This window comes from Numenius arquata, chromosome 8 (genome assembly GCF_964106895.1).
Source record: "Numenius arquata chromosome 8, bNumArq3.hap1.1, whole genome shotgun sequence".
NCBI lineage: Eukaryota > Metazoa > Chordata > Aves > Charadriiformes > Scolopacidae > Numenius > Numenius arquata.
Genome location: NC_133583.1, coordinates 38,416,171 through 38,442,415, shown reverse-complemented (window position 1 = coordinate 38,442,415; position 26,245 = coordinate 38,416,171). Strand labels below are relative to the sequence as shown.

The 26,245-nt window shown below is 37.5% G+C and overlaps 1 protein-coding gene across 1 annotated transcript in view; it reads left to right on the top strand.

Annotated features, from left to right (window-relative positions):
- EEIG2 (EEIG family member 2) overlaps positions 1-25,711 on the top strand; it is a 29,754-nt gene extending 4,043 nt beyond the window's left edge. Inside the window, exons 2-11 of the mRNA XM_074152116.1 lie at positions 13,203-13,323; positions 14,529-14,558; positions 15,054-15,170; positions 16,390-16,436; positions 19,606-19,712; positions 20,707-20,802; positions 21,351-21,537; positions 21,629-21,756; positions 22,151-22,220; positions 23,813-25,711. Of these exons, the coding sequence (XP_074008217.1) occupies positions 13,203-13,323; positions 14,529-14,558; positions 15,054-15,170; positions 16,390-16,436; positions 19,606-19,712; positions 20,707-20,802; positions 21,351-21,537; positions 21,629-21,756; positions 22,151-22,220; positions 23,813-23,855 (946 nt within the window). The 3' untranslated portion in view covers positions 23,856-25,711. The remainder of the gene's footprint in view (positions 1-13,202; positions 13,324-14,528; positions 14,559-15,053; positions 15,171-16,389; positions 16,437-19,605; positions 19,713-20,706; positions 20,803-21,350; positions 21,538-21,628; positions 21,757-22,150; positions 22,221-23,812) is intronic.
- Positions 25,712-26,245: the final 534 nt, after the last annotated feature.

Genomic DNA, 26,245 nt, shown 5'->3' with positions numbered 1-26,245 from the left:
GAAAAATACTATTTTAGGGTATAGACTTGACTAAATAATAAGCATATTTACTCAAGGCTAGTCTAATGCAGACATAAATATATTGAAAGTATAGGCTGTCTGCAACTGCCCTCATTTTAACAGGCTGAAGAAATAATTGATGGGCCCCTAGAGTAGATAACTGCTCATAGACTGAGTTGTTGTTCCACCAGCAGCAAAAGAACAGATGGGATATGAAGAAATCCAAGAAGTTTTGGAAAGTAAAGGTTCTTATTTCTTGGTGGTGTACTTCCAACACTGTACTGTATAGATTTAGGCTACAGTAGCTGTAAGCCTGGTAGTTACATTTTTAGCTCGATTTCCACCCGTACCACACTCAAGGAGAGGACTTCTTGGTTGGAGTGTTCTTATGACTGCAGTCTTCCCTTTGGTCATATTTCTCCGCCTTTGAGATCTGATTTCTGACACTTAAGGTTGCTGATGTTTCTCTCTCCCTTCTTTTACAAGACAGCATTCAAAACTACGAAGCTGATGATGATCAGTATCTGTGTGACAAATAGAGATTAGGGCCTGCTGACAACTATACCTTTTTCATCAAAACTTTTTATTCTCCAACAGATTCCAGGGAAGTTTTTTTTAATGTACAGCATCCTCTTGAGTTCTCAGAGGCCGTCTCAGAGATCTTGCATTACTTGCATGAAAATATTCTTATTCCTAATAGATACAGGCTAGATTAAGTAATTGTCTTCTGTAGAAATTGATTTCTTATCTTCTGGATAATAAGTACTACTTGTAGTGATGCTTGGCTACCTCCTTCTCAACTGCCTAAAACTACATTTGGTTTTTGTGACTCCAGCAAGTACATTTTCTGCCTCACTGGACTCTTCAAATTGCTTTTTAACCATTGTTTTCCCTGCTGTTGCTATTGTATTTGAAAGGCAAAATTACTCCTGATAGTAACACAGCTTAACCAGCTTTCTGTTTTTAAACAATGGTCCTTGTTAGAAAAACATACCTGTCACATGGAATTACTGTCTCTATCACTCTCATCTTCCTGCATGGTGTATGAATCCTGTCGACAGTCTTCAGAGTTCGTAAAGGCTAATGCCAGTAGTACTTTTTCAGCTGTAACTGGATTTGCAGTTGGATAAACTGAAACAAAATAAGTGAGGCAAATTGGTGGTGGGATAAAAAACCTGGCTTGCAGTTTTCTAGCTGCTCTTTTCAGATTCCCGAATGTCCACTGAGTGTTTTCTCAGTTGCAAAGCTGTTGGTTGAGCAGCTTCCAGACTCTCTCCGTCTCTGTAGAGAGGAAGAGGTAAGAAGGGGAAGTTCTCTAAACAAATTATAATTTCTTTTTTTTTTTCTTTAATGTAGTTGCTTTGTATCTCTTCAGCCTTTCACTAATAATTACAATAAAATGGGTTTAGTCAACAGGTTTTGAGAATATGCTTGAGGAAGGTAATGTGAAGCACAAGGATTGGTGTGGATATTCTGGACAGGGCTGAAGGGGAAGAAAACAAGGCTAAAATACAGTAAGTGTGGAAATAAGAGGGAGAAAAATCAAATCTTTGAAATAGATTGGAGGAAAATAAATTTTTTATCTGAAGAGGGTCATCGTTGGACTACAGTAGGAGATAAAATGTACAGACTGCATTTTGTGGGGGATGTAACTGGTTATTGCAGATATGAAAAGGGCTCGTTCTTGTGAGACTTTTACTGTAACTGTAAGTACTGGTAAGAGACACAGCAACAGTTAGCTTTTCAGGAAAAAGTTCCTATGCATGATAGGGATCTGTTAAAGAGGAGGGCGTGGGGCAAAAAGCTTTTATGCTTAATGTGTCTAGCTTGTGCAGGAGAATAGGCACTTTGGTTCAAAAGAGCTGGTGATGTTGGGGTGGGTTTTTCTTCCTCCTTGACCCCAGCACAGTACACGCAGCACAGTATTTTGCTGTCATAAACTTGCCATTTGCAAGCTCCATAGCACCTGATTGCTTTCATATTTTAAGGACTATTTCTGTTCAGAGAATAGTTTAGGATGGAGGGGAGTGCTAGAGATCATGTAGTCCAACTTCCTGTTCAAAGCAAGACTAACTTCAGTTAGATCAGGAAGCTCAGAGCTTTGTCCTGTCTACTTTAGAATATATGAAAGAATAAGGATTCCAGTCTTTGTAGACAACCTGTCTCTCTGCTTCACTGCTTTTATTGTGAGCATTTCCCCCCCTTATTTTATTGGGATTTTTCTTGTTATTGCCTCCTTTCTCCGCTCCCCACTAAGAAACATCTGGCTCCATCTTCTCTCTAACTCAATAGAGATGGCTAAAGATAGTAGTTAGAGCTTCCCTCACGTCTTCTTCAGATTTTAAAAATCTCATGTTCCCAACTTCTCCTGCATCAAGTGCTTCATCCCCCTCATCCCTGACTCCAGACCCTCATCTCACACCCCCTGGACTTACTTCAGCTTATCAGTGTCTTACCTCTACTGAGAGGGCCCCAGAAATGGACGCAGTGGTGCAGATACAGCCTCACAGATGTTCAACAGAGGAGAACAATCACTTCCTTTGAACTGCTGGCTACAGTCTTGCTAATGCAGCTTGCCCTTCACAGTGCTAATTCCCTTTCAGGTCTCTGCATTTGCCTGTAACCAGCAGTTTTTCATAAATAAAAATATTCCAAAGCATCTGTATTTCCATGTGATGATCAGTTTATGCATATTTTATAAGAAATACTTGACGTGAAATGTTCCTAGTTAAGGATTTAACCTGTTTATTATGAGTAAAAAACGTGGAATAGAAAATGATTGCTCTGTTAAAAGTTTTGTGAGTACTAACAGCAAATTAACTGGGGAGTTGTGCACTGTAAACAAGTGGAGCTCTTCCTGCAGAGCCAGCTGTTTGCTGGTTTGCTTAGTGCTGAAATTTGTGAAACATTGAAACTCTTGTTTGTAAATGACTGGTTTTGTTCGGGCTTTTTGCAATGCTTAGGAAAAAATGTTTTTGTTGGAGAGAATGTATCTTCTTCTGTGTCTCAGGCATGGAGGAAACAGAATGTTAAAGGAAAAGTAAACTGTATTTCTTCCTGAATATAAGAAATAAGCTGAAGCTTTGCATAAGTTTATTTCTACTTTGGAGATCATGCTCTGACTGAGCTCTAACTTCAAGAGATGCATCTTTCTATATGGAGACTAAATTTGGTATTCTGGTTGTCAAATAACTTACCAAGTTGTACTTTAAATTGTTATTTGAAAAGTTATATTGAGTATTTTTTGCTCCTTTGTAGCTCAGCATTCTTTAAAGATGATGGGGCTGGAATCGGTACATTCATGGGCAGCATGTATGTTACATGTATTAAGTTATGTGCATTAGATGCATAGAATACATTTGAATAAAATTGGTACTGGTGTTGGTCCTAGATCTCTTTTTATTTGCTTTATAATACCTGTGTTAATTTCATATTTGTGTTTGGTTTTGCTTCCATTATAAACTTAGCAGTAAGGATTTTAGTTTAATTTGAAAGTGAAGGATCTCTTTGTTGGGTGATATGTTGCTTCGAGTGTACAGTAGAGATATTAAAATAAAGGACATGAGTAAATCATATTGTTTGACACTTCAGCTGCATGGATCTAAACCGAACAAGAAGACTACATTTCTGTGTAGTAATAGTGATTTTCTTCTGAAATGCTTTACAAATAGCAAGCTGCTTGGCAGATCTTGGGAGGCTGAATAGTAGTACTCAGTGCTTTGCTTGAAAGTGGACTGAGAAGACACCACTCAATTGCTCTGGGAGCCTGTTGCATGGGTATCTATATCTTTCCCTCAACTGTGAGACTGCACAAAATTTAAATGGAAGTAGATTTTGGGTAAGAGGCGTGCAAGAGGGTATTCTTCTCCTGCATGCCAAACCATTATGTGTTCCCTAGTATAAATAAGAATTCTATATCCAGTAATACCTTCCTAATGCTAAAGATAGTTTAGGAAAGGTCAAATCTTACTGTAAAGTACCTGAACCAGTGAAGGCACTGCAGGTATGACTGATAAACTGTTTATAGGAAAATGCCTTAATTCTTGTCTCTGTAAGCTGCGATCATGATATTGGCATTCTTTGTTAGGTGTTCTGCAGAAGAAAGATATTTGGGTTTATATATGTTGTATATATAATATGTATATAAATAGGATATTATTCCCATTTAAAAAGACTATTTCTTACATTAATAATAACTCTGTGTTACTCCAATCTATTAAACACTGTATTTGTGTCAGAAGGACAGAGCTAACGGTATTAAGTTTATTCAGCCAAGGGTTGATCAAAGGAAGCTGACAGGTTAGGCGGTAAAAGTTCATATGCACACCCACAAATGAGCACAGGAAACGAAGGCAGGAGAGGGTGGAGGAGCTAAAATAATACCCTGCTCCAGCTGTTCCCAGGCTTGTCACAGGAGCCATCAGCCCATCAAAGGCCCATCTACACAAGCCCAGGGACACAGAGGCACGTGCGGAACTGAAATTATGGACTTGAACAAGGGGACACCCTGTCCGGGCCCCTCCCAGGTCTGTCCCAGGAGAGCCTCAGCCCCATTGTCCAGGCAGGAAACCTATCATGTTGAGCTAACACTCAGTCCAAAGCACCTTTTGGACTGTGGGGAGTTGTTGCATAGCTCTATGAGACACATTATGGGATGCAGGGGAAAAGGCCTATTATGGGATCTTTAGGTGAAGAACTAAAGGTGGATGAATTTAGGTGATTTGGAGACGAATAAGCATGGGAAAAATAGAGAGGTAAGGGGATAAAAGGGCCAGTTAGGTATAAATAGTTTGCTGGTTGGTACATTTGTCTGGCCGTGCCTGTTTCTAATCAGTGCAGTCTAGTGTATCTTCTTATTAAACTGCATTCTAACTCTTTCCTGGGTGGAGGGCTCTCTGTTCAGCGTGTAGGGGGGCGGGCCTGAGTGCCAGCAACTGCAGTCCAGACTGTGCATCAGAGGGCTTGGGTGTCTGTGGTATCAGCAACTGGAGAGACCTGAGTGACCGGACTTAAGTGCCAGCCATGGGAGTGGGACTATGGGTCACAGGGTCCTATGTGTCCATTGTGCCAGCAGCTGGAGTGAGTGAGAGTCTTGGTGCCAGCAACTGGCCTGGGATTGTGGGCTAGAGCACCCATGTGCCTGGGTGCCAGCAACTGGACCTTGTACAGGTGTGTGTAAACGCTATCAGGGATCAAGCCAGACCAGCTGTCAAATAGGTGGTGTATCCTGGGAGCCATGGGTCTTGCTAGCAGACCTCTAGTCCCGTTCATCCAGAGAGGGGAGTGGGATGAGGCTGTTGGTGCTGGCTGTCTCTGCAAATGCTCTGTATGTCTGTCATCGGGGTTGCCAGCTGTGTATGTGTGGCAGTTGTGGGTGCTTACCAGGAACACGTCTTCAGGCTTGCTACTGGTTGGATTTGGGGAGTGGAGCTGCAGCAGCCTCACTTCTCTTATGCTTTCTGATCAACATGATATATTTTCCCCTAAAAGAAGCAAGCAAAACTTAGGCAATATTGGAAAAGTTGCACTTGCTCAGAGAACTTTTCTAAAGGCATATTATTCACTGTATTTTGGACTCTAAGAACTTGGCCTCAAAAATTCTTAGAAGACCAAAGCAACCCTCCCATCCAACTACCAGCTTTAAAAAATAATAGCAATAATATTCCCAGTGAAAAAGATATTTTTTTCAAGGTACTTATAGTGAGTAGGTAACTCATGTTCTGTACAAAAGCTGTAAGATGTCTAAGCAAACACCCCTTTCCTTAACATAAAGAAGTGTACTGAACCATTTGATTCCAAAAGTATTTCTAGAAGTAGTTTCATGTGAAAGTAGTCGGATACAAATTCTGAATGGCATCTTAAAACTGAAAAAAAAAAACCCTCCAAATTTTTTGTTTCTTTGGTGACCAATGATTCTAAAATCACTAGAAAAACAACTAGTTTAACATAATCATCCCTATATGGCTAAATGTTATAATTGGATATCTAGAATAATTCAGATAAAAACTTGAATACACAATTTTCTAATTAATGGAACACAGTATTTTGGTAAATGCCCACAAGGAGTTTTGGCTTCTTTATTTCTAAGTCTCTCCTGCTAAAGGTTTTCCATTTGGCAAGAAAGGATTTTTCCCATGGCACTTTTAAGGTCCTTAAAAGTGATTTATTTTTGCATTTGTAGCTATTTGCTGAAATAAGCCATTATTCACATCCTTCGCATGTGGAAATGAACAAACAATCTGCTGATCATAAACACCTTCAAAATAAAAAGAGCCCATCACTTGTTAACGAATGAGGATGAGTTGACTGAATTAGGATTTGTTGTTTCTTTCATGTTGGTTTTCTTGTTGATTTTCTCTTTTATGGATCAGAAGAGAAAAAACAAGACTTTTGTTCATCATTCTCAACTGCAATTGTGTACAATACATAAAATACATACAGAAAAAGACTTGTCTACAGCTAAAATCTTGCATTTGAAATTTAGTCAATGTGAAATTGTTCCTCTAAAGAAAAAACAATTTGTTAAACTAATGGTAACTTAAACTGTACTTTGGAATCAATGTATTTTAAAATATTTGTGTATTCAATTTATTCTTGGCTAGGTCTTACTGACAGAATTCGTTAAGTTACACCAAAGCACTACAACTTAGTATGTATTTGAATGCATCTTAGTAACTAAGATACATTTTGATTAATAAAACAACTGTTTTTGCTTTGCATGTGGTAAAGTGACTGTGAGGCTCATAGGAAACTGACTCATAATGGAAAGCTTTCTCCAGCGTGCCCTGTAGCATAGGAACAGTTGCCAAGAAGTTATCTGGGTTCATTTCCATAGTAACCAATCAATATAACTGTTTATTTTCTAAAGGCCTTGCACTTGAACTAAGAATCTCAGAAACTTAGATATTACTCTTTAAAGTTAAATGTTCTGATTATTTGACTTTTCAGCATGAGGGGAATAACTTGCTTTTCTTCACACAAAAATTAGCCTCATTAAAATACGTCAAATTTTTCTTTATATAATGGAATTAGAAGAACTGTTTGGCGGGGAGAAGGAGGGGGGCAGTTGGTTTGGTGTTTTGTGGATTTTTTTTTCAGATTGTATACAAATATTTCAAACATCCTGTTTTTTTTTTTTTCTAAAATAACATGAGAGAAACTAATGGTACTTTTTTGATGTCCTTATTAGGAGAAGGGGGTATTCCTGGTTTTACTTGGTTTCATTTTTACAAGAATTAGAGCATCAGTATCTGTAACTAAGGCCGTTTTACTACAACTTCTACTTTCTTGTTTGTAAGAGAACTTGAAAACCTGATTATCTGATTTGATGTTTATTAAATTATTTGCCTGAATAAATCCTGACCTGTGATATAAGTAGATTGAGTCTTCCAAAAGAAGACTCAAGTCTTTCTGTGCTATCTTCCTTACTTAACAATAATATGTGATATAGTAGTATTGGTACGTTGAAATAAATCCAAATCCTTAAAGGGTTTGAAGGCACTTAAATTTCTCATGCAGATGTTACTTATATTTATCTTGTATGTACAAGAAAAAATCCTGCATTTAATGTTCACTAAATTATCTTTTACGATAATGTTAGTGATATTTGAAATACTATATAACTGTACAATGTAAAGCTGCTTTGACTGTAGTTTGCTGTAGAGGTGGAAAGCTGTTCTGAAAAGCAGAAACATAAGCTGAACCATAATACTGAGTTGTACAAAGATTTTAGTACATTATTTTGACCTTATGAGTTTACAGACACATCCATTCAAAGGCATTATTTGTAGGAAAAAATATTATTAGAAACTGGAAATGTTACAGATGTAAAAACACTACAAGAACTTAGTGAAATGATGAATAGGAGAAGTGATTCTGTTACTGGTAGTCCCAATGGTATCCTGGGTGATAAGGGAAGGGTGATGACAACTGTCCTACTTGTATGATGAGCAGATGCTATGAGAAGGGATTTTCTGACCTTTATGAATGATAAGTGAACACTTTCAGTCTTGTAGCATTGTTGTAATGATGAGCATAAAATCTACATTGCTTCTAGTTTCCAAAAGGACACTTGAAACTGGATTTGGCAGATGTTATTGGATGTGTAGTAATGGGCAAATGCAGGCTCCCTGTGGATGCCTGGCCATAGCTGATATGCCTTGATCTGAGACTAAAGATAGAGCTTAAGTCAAAGGATTGTTAAGAGTTCTTGCTTTTTGAAACTTAAAAAAGGTTTTTGTTAATTGCATCCATTTTGTTATTGATTAGATATTTCTGGTAAGATTTAACTTCAGTAACTCTTTAAAGTCCAGTAAAACAGGTGTCCGGATACAACAATCACTTTGTTTAGGTGACATAATATTAAATTATCCTCTTAATGTAGAGTTTTTTTAATTATAGTGGTGTATTAAAACTGAGATCCTTACACTGTGCTGAAGCTAGATATAAAATCTGATTCTGGGATTTTTTGTGTCTATGCAGTTGAATTTTTTGGCAATGAATACTACCAGAGTACCAAAATGTGATGTTTTTAATGAAAGAAAATATTGACCAACCATATCACTTAGGTAATCTGTATCCAAGTTCGCCTCCCCACTTAGTCTTTTAAGTCTAACAAGCTCCTGAAAGTTAGAGTAACTACCAGCAGGGCTGAGGGCATGAGCAAGTTTATTGTCTTTCAGTATCAATGCTGGCCTGTTGCTTCTGGTGCTCACAAGAGGACATTAGTATTGTTTCACAAGAGCTTCTAGCATTCTCAGTCTATCCTGATAGAACTGTTGACAGAAGGATCAGAGTACTATGAGCTGTAGGCAATCCCAGAGACTCCTGGAATGCATCAAGGATAACTTCTTAAGCCAGGTAATAGACAGCCCTACCACAGGGAATGTGATACTGGACCTGTCGGTCACCAACGCAAGCAACCTCATCAGTGACATCAAGACTGGAGACAGCCTGGGCTGCAGTGATCATGCAGTGGTGGCATTCGCAGTCCTGATGAAAATGGGTCAGGTGAAGAGTAAAGTCAGGACCCTGAATTTTAGGAAAGCAAAATTCCAGCTCTTCAAGGAGTTAGTCAATAAGACTCCCTGGGAAACTGCCCTCAGGGACAAGGGAGCAGAACAGAGCTGGCAGATCTTTAAGGACACTTTCCATAGAGCACAACAGCTGTTGATCCCCAGGCATTAAGAAATCAGGAAAGGAAGGCAAGAGGCTGGCATGGCTGAGTCAACACCTGCTGGTCAAACTAAAGGGCAAGAAGGAAATGCACAAGCAGTGGAAGCAGGGACAGGTATCCTGGGAAGAGTATGGGGATGCTGCCCGGTTGTGTAGGGATTGGGTCAAGAAGGCCAAGGTGCAGCTGGAGCTGAACTTGGCAAGGGACACAAATAAGGACTTCTACAGGTATGTCAGCCAGAAAAGGAAGGTTAAAGAAAGCATTTCCCCTGATGAGCAAGACTGGCAAACTGGTAACAACAGACATGGAGAAGGCTGAGGTACTCAACATTTTTGCCTCAGTCTTCACTGGCAACCTTTCTCCCCATACCTGTCAAGTGGATGGACCATAAGACAGGGACTGGGGGAACAAAGTCCTTCCCACTGTAAGAGAAGATCAGCTTCATGACCACCTGAGGCACCTGAACATAGAGAATTCTATGGGACCTGATGAGATGCATCCCAGAGTCCAGAGGGAATTGACTGATCTAGTTGCCAAGCCACTCTCCATGATATTTGAAAAGTCATGGCAGTCAGGTGAAGACCCTGGTGACTGGAAAAAGGGAAACATTGCACCCATTTTTAAAAGGAACTACTGACCTGTCAGCCTCACCTCTGTGCCTCAGAAAGATCATGGAACAGATCCTCCTAGAGGCTACACTAAGGCATATGGAGGACAGGGAGAAAATTCAAGATAGCCGGCATGGTTTCATCAGGGGCAAGTCCTGCCTGACTTCTATGACAGAGTGACTACATCAGTGGACAAGGGAAGAGCTAATGATGTCATCTATCTGGACTTCTGTAAGGCCTTTGACACAGTCCTCCACAACATCCTTCTCTCTAAATTGGAGAGATATGGGATTTGATGGGTGGACTGTTTGGTGGATGAGGAATTAGTTGGATAGTCACATCCAGAAGGTAGTGGTCAATGTCCACGGTAGTGGCTCTCAATGTCCACATTGAGATTGGCAGACAAGTCTCTCAGGATCCATATTGGGACCGGCACTGTTTAATGTCTTCATCAATGACGTAGACAATGGGATTGAGTGCACCCTCAGCAAGTTTGCAGGACGACACAAAGCTGAGTGGTGCAGTTGGGATGCCTGAGGGACAGGAAGCCATCCAGAGGGAACCGAACAAGCTCAAGAAGTGGGCCTGTGTGAACATCATGAGGTTCAACAAGGCCAAGTGCAAGATCCTGCACCTGGATTGGGGCAACCCCAGGTATCAATACAGGATGGGAGATGAAGGGATTGAGAGAAACCCTCCCAAGAAGGACTTGGGAGTACTGGTGGATGAAAAGCTGGATATGAGCCGGCAATGTGCGCTTGCAGCCCAGAAGGCCAACTCTATCCTGGGCTGTGTCAAAAGTGGACACTGGAGAAATTGAAGGCTCCAGGGAGACCTCACTGCAGCCTTTCAGTACTCACAGGGGGCCTACAGGAAGGATGGGGAACAAACTTTTTAGCAGGGCCTGTTGTGATAGGACAAGGGGTAATGGCTTGAAACTAAAAGAAGGTAGATTTAGACTAACTAAAAGAAGGTAGATATAAGAAATATTTCACAATGAGGGTGGTGAAACACTGGCACAGGTTGTCCAGAAAGGTGGTAGATGCCCCATCCCTGGTAACATTCACAGTCAGGTTGGCCAGCGCCCTGAGCCACCTGATCTAGTTGAAGATGTCCCTGCTCATTGCAGGGGAGTTGGACTAGATGACCTTTAAAGCTCCCTTCCAGTCCAAACTATTCCGTGATTCTGCAGTGAATTTAATGACTTACGATAGTGATATAAATATCCCTTCTGTATTTGAAACAAAAAAATTGTAGCTGGACAGCTCATGAAAAAGCTGGTTTTGATGTGGTGGTGTTTTTAAGAGAGAAGAGGGTCTTTTATTTTTTTGTTTTCAGATAAGCTCAAAATGTTACTTAGGGGAAAAAAAGAACTTGGAAAAAAATTATGGAGATTTCATTTCTAAGTTACTGGACCACTGTGATCTGCAGAAAAAGAGCGTTCTCAGAAGCTGTATTATCTTTAAGCACAGTGTATGAAACCTGCAAATATGCAGACCCCAATTACCCATGCACTTGGATAGCTGTGTTCTGCTTGACAGTGGACATCTAGTTGACTATTTTCTTTACCTGAGAGTTGAGCAACTACCACATAAGTGCCACAAGTCATTCCTAGGCCTTCTAAGTGTAGCAAATGTTAGCAGTTATCAAATATCCCTTTAAGGTTGTATTTTACTTAACGACTTCTTGCTTGAGCCTGTTTCTAGCAGAGTATGTAACTATTAGTAATTCATCTTTTTTTGAATTCAGGTTCTATTTTAGATTTAAATCACTCACATACTGGCAGTTTGGGATTTATTTTTCTTTCCAAAGCACAGGAAAGTTTACAATTTAAAACACAACGGATAAAAGGTAGCTCATGGTATACAGAGCCTGTTCCTTTTAGGTCACATGCTTGAATATGACTCAGTGTTGTATCATCAGAATCTGTTAGTCTGTTGTGGTCATTAAACTGACTCATTTTAGGCAGGCTAGTTTATTCCTACCGTTAGGAAGTCACAGTGCCAGTGAGCACTGTAGCTGGCAATCTCACTAGCACAGCAAATAGGAGCTTTTGCGTGAGCCTTGCAATTCATCGTTTCTCCACAGATGATAAACTCTGACTCCGGCTTACATGGAATTCTACCTCTGTTAAAGATTCCAGACTGGATCTTCAATAATAAGCTGCTGTTAAGAAGTTAATATAAAACATAGGAATGTATGTATTAGAAAAATGGAAGAGAAAGAAAAGGACAAATATTGCTTTAATATGTGAAGACTGTACTTGAACAATTAAAGCAGTGGAAGAAATTAGCACAGTTTCTCCACAGTCCCAAGTTCTGAGTTTAGAAACGTGGGACTAGAAAAGAGCTTTTCATCATTGAGGCAGGTCCCTCAGAATCACAGTCCTTATGTCCCCTGTTACTGACAAACTGGCCAACCTTGTCTTTAAATACAGTAAGATTTTTTTGCTCCTACTTATTTGAAGGGTGTTCTAGAAACTTGCTCTGTGGTTTGAGACCTTGTAATTTTCAGTTTTAAATGGGTGTTTGATTATGCCTTACTTTGGTCCTAACCACTGTTCATTTGACTTAGTTATTTGGTCTCTAAAGTGTTTGAATTAGTGTATTTTTATTCTATGTAATTTTTTCTTATAAGGTACAGGAGTTTCTAGTACCTGTTCATTTTGGAGTCTGCTCTTGCTCAACCAGAGCTACCCAAACAGAATAATGTGTTCTGTTTGAGCCTTATATAATGACATTAATATAGCTGAAAGCATCCTACATTTTGCCTTTTTTCAGCTGCATCATATTGTCAGGTTGGAATCCTCCTGCAATGAACAAATCCGTTCAGATATTAGTTGTCTTATTTTGTTGTCAAATTGCAAGCTCACAGTATGTAGCTGGAATTCTTGTTTGCCCCAAGTGCATTTCTTCGCATCTGGTTATTGTACATCATCTCCTTTGTACTTTTCCGGGCATCAAACTTATCTAGTTCTGCTTGTATGGTACTCCCTTTTTCTGTATTGAAAAACTACTTGTCAAAGTATGATGAGCACGTCAAAGTATGATGAGCACGTCAAAGTATGATGAGCACATTCCAAAGCTCAGCAGCTTGGAAGGCAGTGCCTGGGAGCTAATGTTCAGGAAGACTTCACTCTCCTGAGGCAAACCGGAGAAATCACAGTCTCATTCATTTGCAAAAAAACACGGCTGTTGAGTTTTTCTGTAAGTCTAATATTGTGTTCAAGGTTTGAAACGGTTATTAGTCTTGCTACACAAAGAGAAGAATGATGATTATTCAGGCCTTGGAAGAGATTTTGCATGAAGTGACCAGTCCACAAACAGCAGAACCAGTGTTTGTTCTTGAGCTGTCCTATTGCATTTTATGGTCCCAAATGTATATGCAACTGATACTAAGCTTATGTTCTCTCTTTGCAGGGAGGTAGTACAGGCCAACTGTGTTCGCTGGAAGAAGAAGTTCTTATTTATGTGTAAAATCAGTGCCAGTGCCACAACAGGGATTCTGGATACTTGCATTTGCAGGGTGTCTGTACGGAAGGTAAGCAGCTCATTTTCTCTCCTCTCCTCTTCCCCTGTTCTTTTTCACATCACAGAATCACAGAATTTTCTTGGTTGGAAGGGACCTTTGAGATCATCGAGTCCAACCAACAACAACAACAACAAACAAACAAACAAACAAAAAAACACACAACACCAAAACCAAACCAAACACCCACAACACCACACCCACCCACAAACAGACGCAAACCAACAGTCTCGGGCATTAGAGCATGCCCTGAAGTGCCATGTCTACACGTTCCTTAAATACCTCCAGGGATGGCGACTCCACCACCTCCCTGGGCAGGCTGTTCCAGTGCCTGACCACTCTAGCAGTAAAGTAATTCTTCCTAATATCTAATCTAAACCTCCCCTGCCGCAACTTCAGACCCTTTCCTCTGGTCCTGTCATTATTCACTTGGGAGAAGAGGCCAACCCCCACCTCTCTACAACCTCCTGCCAGGTAGTTGTAGAGGGCAATGAGGTCTCCCCTCAGCCTCCTCTTCTCCAAACTAAACATGCCCAGTTCCCTCAGCCTCTCCTCATACGACTTGTTCTCTAGACCCCTCACCAGCTTGGTGGCTCTTCTCTGGACACGCTCCAGCAGCTCAATGTCCTTCCTGTAGTGAGGGGCCCAGAATTGGTTTGGTTTAATTTTTAAATGCCTGATAAACTTCATAAAGCGTATTTTAGCTGAAAGCATGTCAGGTATTCTTCTAGTCAAAGTTTCATAGTAATCTTATTATACCTTAGTTTGACTAATCAATGGGGTTTTACAATCTTATTGAAAACAACACTTATTCCAGTAGGACAGCAAAGGAATCGCTTATCAGTCTTTATATAAAAAGTTAGTCCTTAGTGGACACTTCTGGCAAGCAGTAATATACTTAAAAGCCTTGAACTGTGCTAAGTACCAGAATTTTGCATGCAGCACTTATTGCCTTTGGGGCTAGACATTGCAACAGTCAAATGTTGGTCAGCACCAGGCACTCGCCCTTCTCCCTCACCTCCACAAGATGACAGTCTCCTGCTGGCCTGCACTGAGGACATTATTAATACTAAGTTCTAAATGACAACAGTACAGCCTAGCAAATGTGTGTTGAGCTAAAAGGAAGATTATTATTTGCTTTTCTAAAAACACAAACAAAGCAACCCAGTCAGTATCTTTAACAGCTTAATAGCATGTCGTCTGTTCTTTTCTTCCAGGAGTTAAAAGGAGGAAAGGCCTATGCAAAGGTAAATTGAGATGTACCTAATTTTGCCTTTTCTTGTCCTTTTATGCCCTTTAAAGTAATTCTAGAATAGTACTCTAATACCCATGATTTCATTATGTGCATTACAGTGACACAGTGGTGTAGGAACTCTGGATCAGTGTGTTTACTAGGTATATAATATCACACCACCAGAATGTTTTTTTCTTTCAATTTAGTATGTTGAAAAGGTTGATAGAAGTAAACCCTTCTCCATGTGTTTACTTTTAAAAATAAAGAAAACTCCCCCTGTTCATTTTCTCTCTTGAGACTTTAATTCTTAACTGAAAATAGTACTATGCAGAATTTGGCACTCAACATTTGTTTTCTGCTTTTTATCTTGGGCCACTCACTTTAATGGGGATCCTCTTATTCATATTTGAGAGAAACTGCTGTTGAGTGGCACTCAATACTGTGCATGTAGCAAGTACCTTTATTTAGTAATATGCTTACTACTAACTTCGTAACTTTCTCTTAACAGCTGGGATTTGCAGATCTAAATCTAGCAGAATTTGCTGGATCGGGAAATACCACTCGTCGCTGTTTACTGGAAGGTTATGATACCAAAAATACAAGACAAGATAACTCCATTCTCAAAGTAATTTGTTTCCTTTATCATACTTAAACAAATAAAGCAGAGAACAAGTGGTATTATTAAGCACTTAATTAAATTTAAAACATATTTGCTGAACCTCATTCTAGAAGGAAAAGTATTTAAAGTAAGAACATCAGCATTGTTTAGAGAGAATCATTAAAATCCATGCAGTCTAAAATAGTTTGTCCTACTCTTTGAAATGGATCTAGATAGCTGTGAAATAAAAGCTTTCAAAAGGTATTCAGATTCTAACAGGAACTGAAAAATGGAATAGTGAAGCATGATGAAAAAGTTCATACATTCATATAAACGTAGCGATTATATCTTTAAGACTGGGCAACTTCCTGTGCAGTTTTTCTAAGACTGAATCTCTTAATTAGCTTATTTATGTATAACCTAGCTTCAACACCTCCATGACTCCTGGAACTTTTCCTCTTCTATTTGATAGTAATCAATGTAACAATTGGTGAGCATTGTTGCAAGAAACCCATGCTGCTGTTCTCTCCCGTTACTCCAGGGAGCTTAAAAAAATTAATAAGCTGCATAAACCTGAAAATAATTACATATAGGATGATACAACTAAATTTTTTAGATATTTCCTTTCCTACCAAGACACTAGGATTCAATTCTCATGTTACTGAGTATACTGTTTAAGCATGTACTTCCTGATTTCTTTAAGACAGTCATAGACTTTGTTCAGAAGATTTTTAATTGATGGCTTTGGCCCAGCTAACAAGCATTCTCAATGCACTGTTGTCCTATAGCATTATTTACTTTTTGTGGTTTTACTTTATCTCTGATGTTAGCACAACCAGTTCTTGCTAGCACTTTGCTAAACAGTCTCAGAAAAGAACATACTTCAGCACCCACTGTTTTAAACAACACTGCTCATTAATCTTTTAGATTTCCTGTCTATTTTTCCCTTGAAGCCATCTTAACTATTAATGATTCTAAGATTCTTCTTGATCTATGTATCTTTTGCAGAATCTTGTTCCTGCAACTATGTTACTTTAAATGCTATTTTGTGTTACTTGCATGTGTATTAAGAAAAAATACGTAGTTTTTTGCATAAGTGTGTGTTTGCATATGTGTTAATGCCATTTTATTTTGCTTAAATGTAAGATTCGTGGCAAGTATAACTTAGTGACATGACTGTGTATCCATGTATCACAGACCAATTCATTTTTTTTCTTACAGTGGGTTTTGTTTTCTTAATGTGTAGGTTTTGATCAACATGCAGCTAATGTCTGGAGACCCATGCTTTAAAATGTAAGTTTATAAAAAAATCTGTGAGGGATAGTGTTTTGGTCACACATTCCATGTTCAGAATTACACTTCTAATTTCCGTTTATAAATCTCTCCAATCTGGCAACAATATTAAAAGGAAAAAAAAAAGGCACAAACAAATAATGGTAGCTGAATAATGGCTAACATGGTAAAAATACCATTAGAAGTATCATAGTTCTCCTTGCCATTAAATACTTAGTGTATTTTCAAGCAAAGAATACTAGGCTGTACATCTGTAATTAAAAAAAAATAATCAAAGAAACACTTATGGGTAAACTATTTCTGCAGCAAGCTTATATAAATATTCTCGTTATGGGGTGATCTGACTTATACTTGTGTTTGGAAAATGTGCTGTTACTCCTTTTATTCACAAGTCTTAGATGATTTAAAAAGATTTAATTTTTAAAATCAGAAGTGTGATATAACTTAGTACAAGAGAAAGCACTCACAGATATTTAGTTAGCAAAGACATTATGCAACTTAGAAAAAGATGCAAGAGGTAACATCTGGGCCGGGGGAGGGTAGCTAGGAGAATACACTGCTATATATTCAGGATCCTTTGGCTTCATTGTCCTTAATCTGTAGCTAAGGAAATGTAATAGTTTTGCTAGAGCACGTAAGCTTCCTGTAACTAACCAGAGAACACAAAAATGACACTTGCTAGGGAAAAACATAGTCATGAGTAAAATGAAATTGTTGCCTTCTTTCTAGGCTAATAAGCTATTTTGTTATGAAGCACCCAAGCTTAGTGGATGACTAAACTGAAACAGCACAACTGGCAAGCTTCCTATTTCCAGAGAACACTACTATCTTGCTAATCATTAACTTAATTATCCTGATCAGTAGGAAATGAAGAACTCTCACATGAAAAGAAAAAACGAGTTTAAGGAAAACAATCCAAAAAAAATTGCTAGCTTCACCCTTGTTATGTCAATCTCAACTTTTTGTGTAGGTTCTCAACTTTTATTTATACTTTCAGACCTTATGTTGTATCAAAGAGATCTTCCATGGTAAAGATATAGTGCTTACTTACAAACTACTACATTGAAACACTGACTTCAGTTTTTTATTCAAAATACTGTCATAAAAAATGAAGTTAAATGCAGTTTATCAGATTAATGTAGGCAATCAATGTACCTCTGAATAATCCAATGAAGAAAGATAATAATCTCATACAGGCTTAATCTGTAGCAATAAACATATGCTGAAGTCTTCCTTAAGTGAAAAAGATTGTGTTTAAACTGAAATGAGGCTGCAGCTCCAAGAAAAGCGCCACTGATCTCCTAACTCACTCTGATATACAAGTATGAAGTAACTCATGATTAGGAGGTTTTAGCTGTTTTGAGCTGGTGTAATTAGGATCATCAAGAACTGTTTTCTGTAGCAACTAGAAACTTTGTGCATTACTGTTGTGGCTGTATCCTTACCATTGTTTCTGAGAGATCTGAAAATGTTGCCTGCACCAGTCTAGCTCAGATGATTCAGCACAGGAACTCTACAACGTCCCCTTGCACCACAAAAGGCCCTTTCTTCTTTCTTCTTCTAACCTTCAGTAAGAAAAATAGCACACTGTAAAATCTCATTTTGTGCTTACTGAATAAATAGTAAGAGGGTATTATCCGAATCTGTTTATTGGGCAAAGCTTTTCTGTATCTCTAGTTATGTAGCCCCTCTTGATTTACTTTTGAGTCAGACCTATTAACAAATACATCAGTGGTACTGATAAACAATTTCTCAAAGGCAACTAATCATTACTCTTGTATGTGAATAAAACAATGTATTTCTGTTCTTTACTGGGTGGTACTAACGTATTTGAAATTAGTACCTAAATAGTTTTCTGGCTCCCTAGGAAAAAATCTGTAACTGAAATTATTCAGACTTGGCATTTTCTTCCAAACTGATGATATAACCATTTCCTGGAACGTAAACTTTCAACACAAACAGAACAAAAAATTTATCTAATCCAGATGTCCTTGGTAAAAAGAAAAACAAACCTTAAAATAATTTCACAATCAGCTATATATTTTATGAAGAAGCCTAGAAGCCTTGATGTTTGGTCTGGGGTGACATCCCTGAAAGCATTCAGTTTTTGCTTTCAAAAGGATGTTAGGCAGTTAAGTCCCACAAGTATTGTATCTCTAGAAGTGTTTTTTCTCTGTCTCTTTACTTTGAAACATAAGATGAGAGGGAATATGTTACTGTACATAAAGACAGTGACTAATTTATTGAATATGTCAAATCTAAACATGTCAACAAATATCCAGTTGTTTGCAGACCCACAAATCTGTTCGCAAAGTCAAAAATAACAAAGCATTAAAAAAACTGTAGGTAATATCTTGAAATGTATTTTAGTTGTATTTGCTTGCAAGAGAAGATTACTTTCACTTTGTCATTTTCTAATTAGCTCCTTTCGCACTAGCAAAATACAAACTTATAAGTTTATTCATTTTACTAAAATATCCTTTTGTGTCTTGGCACGATCTGAAACAAGCATTTAATCTTTATTAAAAGCTTTTTTAAATTAGAACCAAATTTAAATTATGTCACACATGATGCTTTTTTTTATTTTGCAGGAGGTAGAATTTAGAGGGGAATACATGGAGACAGTAACATAGGCCTCTTTGTTAGGAGTGGGAAGGTTATCAGCCCAGAATCTCCTCATGTACTGTAACAGAGATGAAACAAAGCCATGTACATGAGTACATGACAGTGCACAAGTTGAGTACGCCAACTGTTGTTGTACGTGTTTGGTTTTTTTTAAACATACCATCTTGTCATGTATTCCATGAATTATACGCATTCTTAGCATGTAAATTATCCTATAATTCAATTAAAAAAAAAATTATGAACTTAAAAATAAACACATATTACTCTACCAATGATTAAAAAGGAAGAGCCTTTCCAAGGATCTCCAGAAGCCTGAAGGACTGAGGGCTGAGCAGATAGATTCTGTAATATGTCCTTTTTTTTTTTTCCCTTTTCTAACAGGGGGTTAGGCAGCATGTTTTCAGAAAAAAAGTTACAAGCATATTAACTTGAAGCACAGTATGAATTATGCCAACTTACTTACTTAAAAAGAAAAATCTGGGCTGATGAATTTGGAGGGATTACAGCAAAAGTACAGCAAATCTTAACCACCTTTTCCTTACAGGCCTCCTTCCACAGCAATGTCTATAGCAGTTGCTGGAGAATCAGAATCTTTGCATGAGGACAGGAAAGGTGGAGAAAACTTAAAAGTAGTACATCTGGGCATCGCAGGTATAAAATAATGCTCTTAATTTCTCAATTCTTTTATAACTGGCTTCATAGCTTCAAGGAGATGTACGAAATACTTCAAATCTTAAAGGGATGCTGACAGTTGTCCCACAAAGGGACCTTTCTGGTTATTTGTTGAAACATGCTCTTCTAGATAACATCAATGGAATCTCTCCTTTTTAGTTTTGTCACAGTTTATTTAATGTAAAGAAAGAACAGGAATTGGATTGATAGCCTGCTTTCTTTTTAACATTTAAAATCTGTTTCTGTGTGGCACATTTCTCAATTTGCTTTGGATTTGTATTTTAACTGACCATTTAATTTGGCCCTTGATTTTCAACTTAGGAATCATAGGTATGTGCATAACTGAGTAAATTTTGTGTGGTAAAAGTTCTAAGTATTGTTTAAAACTAAACTAGTTTCTCTGAAATACAGACTAATAGAAAAAGATACTATTAAAATACTTTATTTCATGTTGAAATTTGGGGAGTTTGGGGGTTTTTTGGGGGTGTGCTGGGTTTTGTTTTGTTTTTTTTTTTTTTTTTTTAAACAAGTTTCAGGCTCTCACACAGCTTATTTGTTTCCACCGTAAACACAAGTTAAGTTGTCTTAACCACGGTTACTTTTTCAGCCAGAAAATATCTAGCACACCATTCTACTGTCGTACTCTGGAAAGCATGGCGATGTCTTTGACGTCTACAGTGTAGACAAGCCTAAAGCTACATTTCACACAAATCTTTCTAACCCAATGGTACCCTCTGTTTTATTCAGACAGAAACATATTATGATATTTATTATTTTTTTAAGGAATGCATATTTGTTAACATACATGGTATTTTTGCAGCACTTGAATCTTCAAAAGGGCTTGTAGAAAACCAGTGTCAAGTCCCTAATCCCTCTGGGAAATCTAACACTTGAGTCTAATCAAGATTTCAGGCAATAACAGGTAATAACAAAGCTGGCTTTAGCAACATTATCTGACTTGCATATGTTGCAGATGTCTCATCAAAGAGTGCCTCAGTCCCAGATGAACTTGGTGCATGTGGACATTCCAGAACATCAAGCTATGCAAGTCAGCAGTCAAAACTGTCAGGTAGCTGTTGACAATTTTGTTATGAATTGTTGGGGTTTATTTACTTTCACAGTTTTAGACTACAGAAGATAAAGTATACTTTATTTGTTTAAAAAAGACGGTTTGAAGTTGAAAGCTTTTTCCTAGGAGTTTCAGGTGTGGGAGGGTAACATAATTTCCCTCTTAAAAGCACAATGAATTATCTGTTCAGATGCGACACAGCTTTTCCCTTTAGCTCCCTACAATCAACATATCTGAATGAGATTTTTTACCTCTTCCATGTGTAAAAACAAATAACTTAAAAGTTCTAAAAGCTGAAGGGGAAGTAATAACACCAAGTCATTATAATTGTTAGGAAGCAAGAGTTATTTAGAACAAAAAAGATGTGCTAGAACACAAATCCCAAAGTAAATTGCCTACTTGGTGTATTCCCATACATTCATAAGGCTTTTGAAGTCTCTTTATAGGAAGACAAAACACAAATTCTGCTTTCAGGATGGTAAAATACAAGTAATGACCTTGGCTGTCAACAACATTCCTAACTTAACTCTCCTGCACTTTCCCAACAGGATACAGCACGTGTCACTCTAGATCATCCAGTCTGTCTGAACTCTGCCACAGGAGAACCACCTCAGGGGGTAGTACCTCGACAGGAATTGGAAGTATTCTAGAGCCATGTGAAGAGACTGAGCCAAAAGTAACCAAAGCTAATATTGATACATCTGTTAAAGATGCACCATCAGAAAAACTCTGCAGGTACTCTAAACTTTGAAAGCCTTATCTAGCAGAAGTAAACCATAATTTACTACATGACTTCTAAGAGCTCTAAATACATTTATTTTTGCAGACATCCTGTAAAACAAGACTCTGTGGAGTCACAGCTGAAGAGGGTCGACGCTACCAGAGTTGATGCTGATGATATAGTTGAAAAAATACTCCAGAGTCAAGACTTCAGTTTAGACTCAAGTGCAGAAGGTATGGAGATAAATAAGGGAGCTTAGGGAAAATGGATGCACATTACAGGTCATAGGAAAACTCACTCTCTTCATAGTCCCTGTTGCTTGCAATTTTAAGGGCTGTGCCTATGGATCACTACATTTTCAGCTTCATCCTGTCTCCCAGAAGTTGAAAAGACACTTGCAAGACTTGGGTAACTTTCTTAGAGAATTACTTTAAGCCTGAAAACAGTAGGGACAGATTTATGAGGAAGGTTATTCCTCCAACCTATACCATGTGAAGTTTAGTTCTTCTTTACTTAAAATTTTTGCATCTGAAATTATCAGTTACAAAACTGGTAGATTTAAAGTGACTGCATTTTAGCTAGAGCAATGTTAAAGGAAGCTAATGTGTTAATTCCCTTGCTTTATAGAAGAAGGTTTAAGATTATTTGTGGGCCCTGGTGGAAGCACTTCTTTTGGAAGCCATCATCTACCTAACAGGTATGTAGCCTAAACAACTAATCCATAGGTAATACTAAACAAAAATGCAGTTTTTCTGTATGTACATTCTTGATCTTTGCATCTTTTATTCTGTATCATTTAAAGGCAGCAAAAGAATTAGATTGCCAGGTTTTAAAATAAAACACATAGGTTAGTTCCAAAATGAAACTGATGTGTCAGCTATAAGAATTATAACTTTCAGAGGTTCTGAAGAGTATCAGTTCCAAAGTTTTCAGATACGAGCAATGTTTCAGTATGGACACAGGAAACAGGCCCCAGTTTGAAATTTTAGCTCTACAGACTTACTATGTTACTCTCTGGAGCTAGAAGAAAGTCACATCCACCTTTAGAGTATCAAATTTTAAGTCTTCCAGATAGCACACCTAATTTTCTTCACTTCAGTTTTGCTCCCAGCTCCTTCTGTTTCAATACCCTACACTGTTCTTGTTTCAATGGCTTGTTTATCTTTCAACTGTTTGTAGCTGTAAACTTTCTCCTTTGATCATCTGCTTCAAATTATCTTCTTGTAGTTATTTTAGAACCAGGCAGATATTTTCTTCTCTAAACTCTCTTCAAATGCTCTGATATGTGACTGGACCTGAATGCATTAAAAGTTTTCTCAGATGAAAAAACATGAAAAACATGTAAGAATACGTTCTAATACCGTGATTCTGTAGTCCAGGGTAACTCCTAAGATTTTTCTTTATCTCACAAAATTAGCATAGCATTACTATTTCAGCAAGTACTTCTGGAACTAGGTCTAAAGACTGAATATAATCAGCACAGATAATGTGCTGAAAGTTATAAAACAAACATTTTACACAGCAACCAATACTGATGGTTAAAAGATAATTTATTGGCTTATTTGCAGACTGGGCACACTAACTTCTATCTAGGATAATGTGTATGGCTACAGAGCACACTACAATAGTATATAGAGATCTGTCCTAATTCAATTGCCAGAACAGGCCAGGTGGAATATTATACTAAGGCAGAGCTTTGCCCTATTAATTTTTGACATAGTATGGCAATTTGCCATGTAAAACAACCCACTATGCTCTGTCATGTGGGGATGAAACAGTTTTGTAACTGTGCATTTACAATTCAGCATGAACAAAAGACTGGAAGATGTTTTTCTTATATCTTAACGTAAGAAGACTGTCCTTTACTGTTTTTTGAGACATTTCTCTATTTACGTACAAACATATATAAAAAGTATTAGCTGCTTATGATATAGCTGAGGTGGGAGGGGTACCCAAAAGATAATGTTTAAGGAACTACAGAGAAGTCCCACAGTAACTTCTTTTTCAGTAACATTATTTATCATTCTTCATTTTGACTGTAGTATATGCATTAAAAAAATGCAGAAAATAACCATGCGACTGGCATGGTAATTACGCATGTTTTCTACCCTTCACATTTAACTGTTCTGGTATTAGCTGTTTGGCTGGGTTTTTTTTGTTGTTTTTGGGGCGGGGAAGGTTGGTTGCTTGGTTGTTTTTTTAAACAATAAACTTGCTGATCTGTGATACTTGCTGTTTAGTTTCCATTTTAGTTCAATTCCAATTAACTTCTTTCAAATATTCTTTCAGAGTAGGATCTGGAGCATATGAGCAGGTGGTGATAAAACGCTAGACTAGAATGACAAACAAGAGGAAAACCTGGAGCTCTGTCATTGATACTTCCGGTTTTGTTTGCTCTGTTGCAAGAGTTGTTAAAGCCAAAATGAACTCAATGTGATCTTTGTTTCGAAAAATAATGGAATGCCTCTTGCTCATAGAGCTTCATTTCTGTGGTATGAAAACAATGTTTAGCTACGTATACCTTGTGTGAGCTCTACCTGATGTTAGTGGAACTACTTGCTTTTTAAGTTGTGTGAAACATTTTTGGAAGGGTGATGAAGTGAGTCTCACTTCAGTATTTTATACAGGACATCACTTGCAGTGATGTACTTTGTAGCTTCTTATCTAAAGAAGCTTCTGAAAGTTGGTCTTAAATGAACCTGAAGAAATTAATTACTCAGTTTGATCCTACCTGCCATTTTAGTCTTACAGAACCTAATTACTTCTATCAAGCCAAAATAATTATCAAGCCAAAACTAAGGCCTCCACCAAAGAGCCCAACTATGTATTAATGCAACCAAAACCTTTTTTTAAGAGTACTGAGCATAACATCATTGTAATGCTGAACAGTAGAGGTGAACTTCACATCCATTTAAAAAACCTCCAACTAAATAGATCTAAACCAGCCACTAATCAGTTGTGTTAACTGTAAATCAAGTCGAAGCTTAAATGCATCAAATGTGACATCTGTTTTCATGCAAGTGACAAAAGAAGTGGGATTCCACATCAAAATACTAAAGCACAGTAGTGTATTATCAAGAAAGCTGGCTTGATTGTTAAATCTGGAGTTAAAAAGCTGCTGCCACAGAAACTCATTTCAATAATGCATGAACCTTGAGATTCAATGGGATGGTACTGTTTACAAACCTAGTCAGTAGTTTACTACCACTTAAAACTTTTTATTGTAGATTAATCCTTCACAGGTAGTTAGTGCTTTGCTTGTGTTTTGAATGTGCCTTGTGGGACTGGGGAGGTAAAGGGAGATAAAAGGAGATTAAACTATTTACTAAGCAATTTAAGCTTTAAAACTCGGTAAACATCTATACTATTATCAATGTAACTTATTAAGAAAAGCACTTTATTGTAGATGTACTCTGCGCTCTGAAAAAGTCTTACCATGCAGCAGATTTGTTGAATGCTTCTTCCGTCACTATCTGTCCACTGTTACTTTAAAGTCAATGTACTGTATTTAAATTTGCACAAATAGTGATTTGCCTGACAGGCAAGAAAGATGAAAGATCTCTTAAAATTTTAATTGAGAATTATGAAAGAATCCATTTTTAAAGGGTTCTAATTCAGGCTTGGCTCTGCTGTATTTAATTGTAAATTGCAAATTACTTTAATTTTGTTATGATTCATTGTATTGTTTCTCAGTAAGGCTTGGATTAAATAAAAATACCAATAGTGTGGCCATTTTTGAAAACTTTGAATGCTTCAAATTCTGCTCAGAGTGATGTTTGACACCCATTTATTGACTTATAAGTAGGCCATATTTAATAGGTTTAATTAGGAAAAGCAGGCTTTGTTTTCCATAAATCCACAGTAGAATTATTAAACTAATTTTTACGTGTTTAAGGTCATTTCAGATTTTAAAGCTTAAATACTGTTATTGAATATGATTAACATGAGCTATTTCTCAGTTATGGTACTTAATTTAATTTCCTACTGTTAATTGTAATCTCTTTAAAATGTTTTAATGGGTAAAATAATTAATACAAAGATTATATGTTAGCTGCTGTTAATAAAAGTGTGGTATTATCCATTTCTGTCCTCCACAGGAATTTTAAACAGAAACTACGTAACTACTAGTACACAACTCTCTCTCAGAACATGATAGTTTCCGTTCCTGTTATATAACTAATTTGTACCAAAAAAAAAATCCTACTGCAAGCCACAAGATGCATGAAATTTGTATAAATTAGTTGCTTTCAGTACCCTTTAGCACTGCTATACTTGTTGACAAATCTATTAAAACCAGTAGTAGTTAGATGGTAGCTTACTTAAGTTTACTAGGAAAAACAGGCATAGTTTAAGAAAAACAGACTTCTAAAAAACATTGTACAGCTACTTATGCAATTCTAGAAGGAATATCCATAGCCCAGATTTGTATTCTATGTTAAAAGGCACAGCTAACTGCCATAGATTAGCTATTTCGTTTACTAGAAACCAATTATTTTCTTGCTTGAGCAGATCTTTTAAATAGGAGGGAAGTTTACAGGGAAATCAAGCTCTTATTAAACGTGTATCCTGGTAATTTATTGTTCTTTGAGTTACAATTCTTTATGAAGTGATTCTCTAATTATGTATATTTTAAGTGGAATATAACCTTCATATTTAGATGTAGTATTTTCTTTTTTGTAAACTGTTACAATACTACTAGAGACTTGTATAGTAAACTGTTTA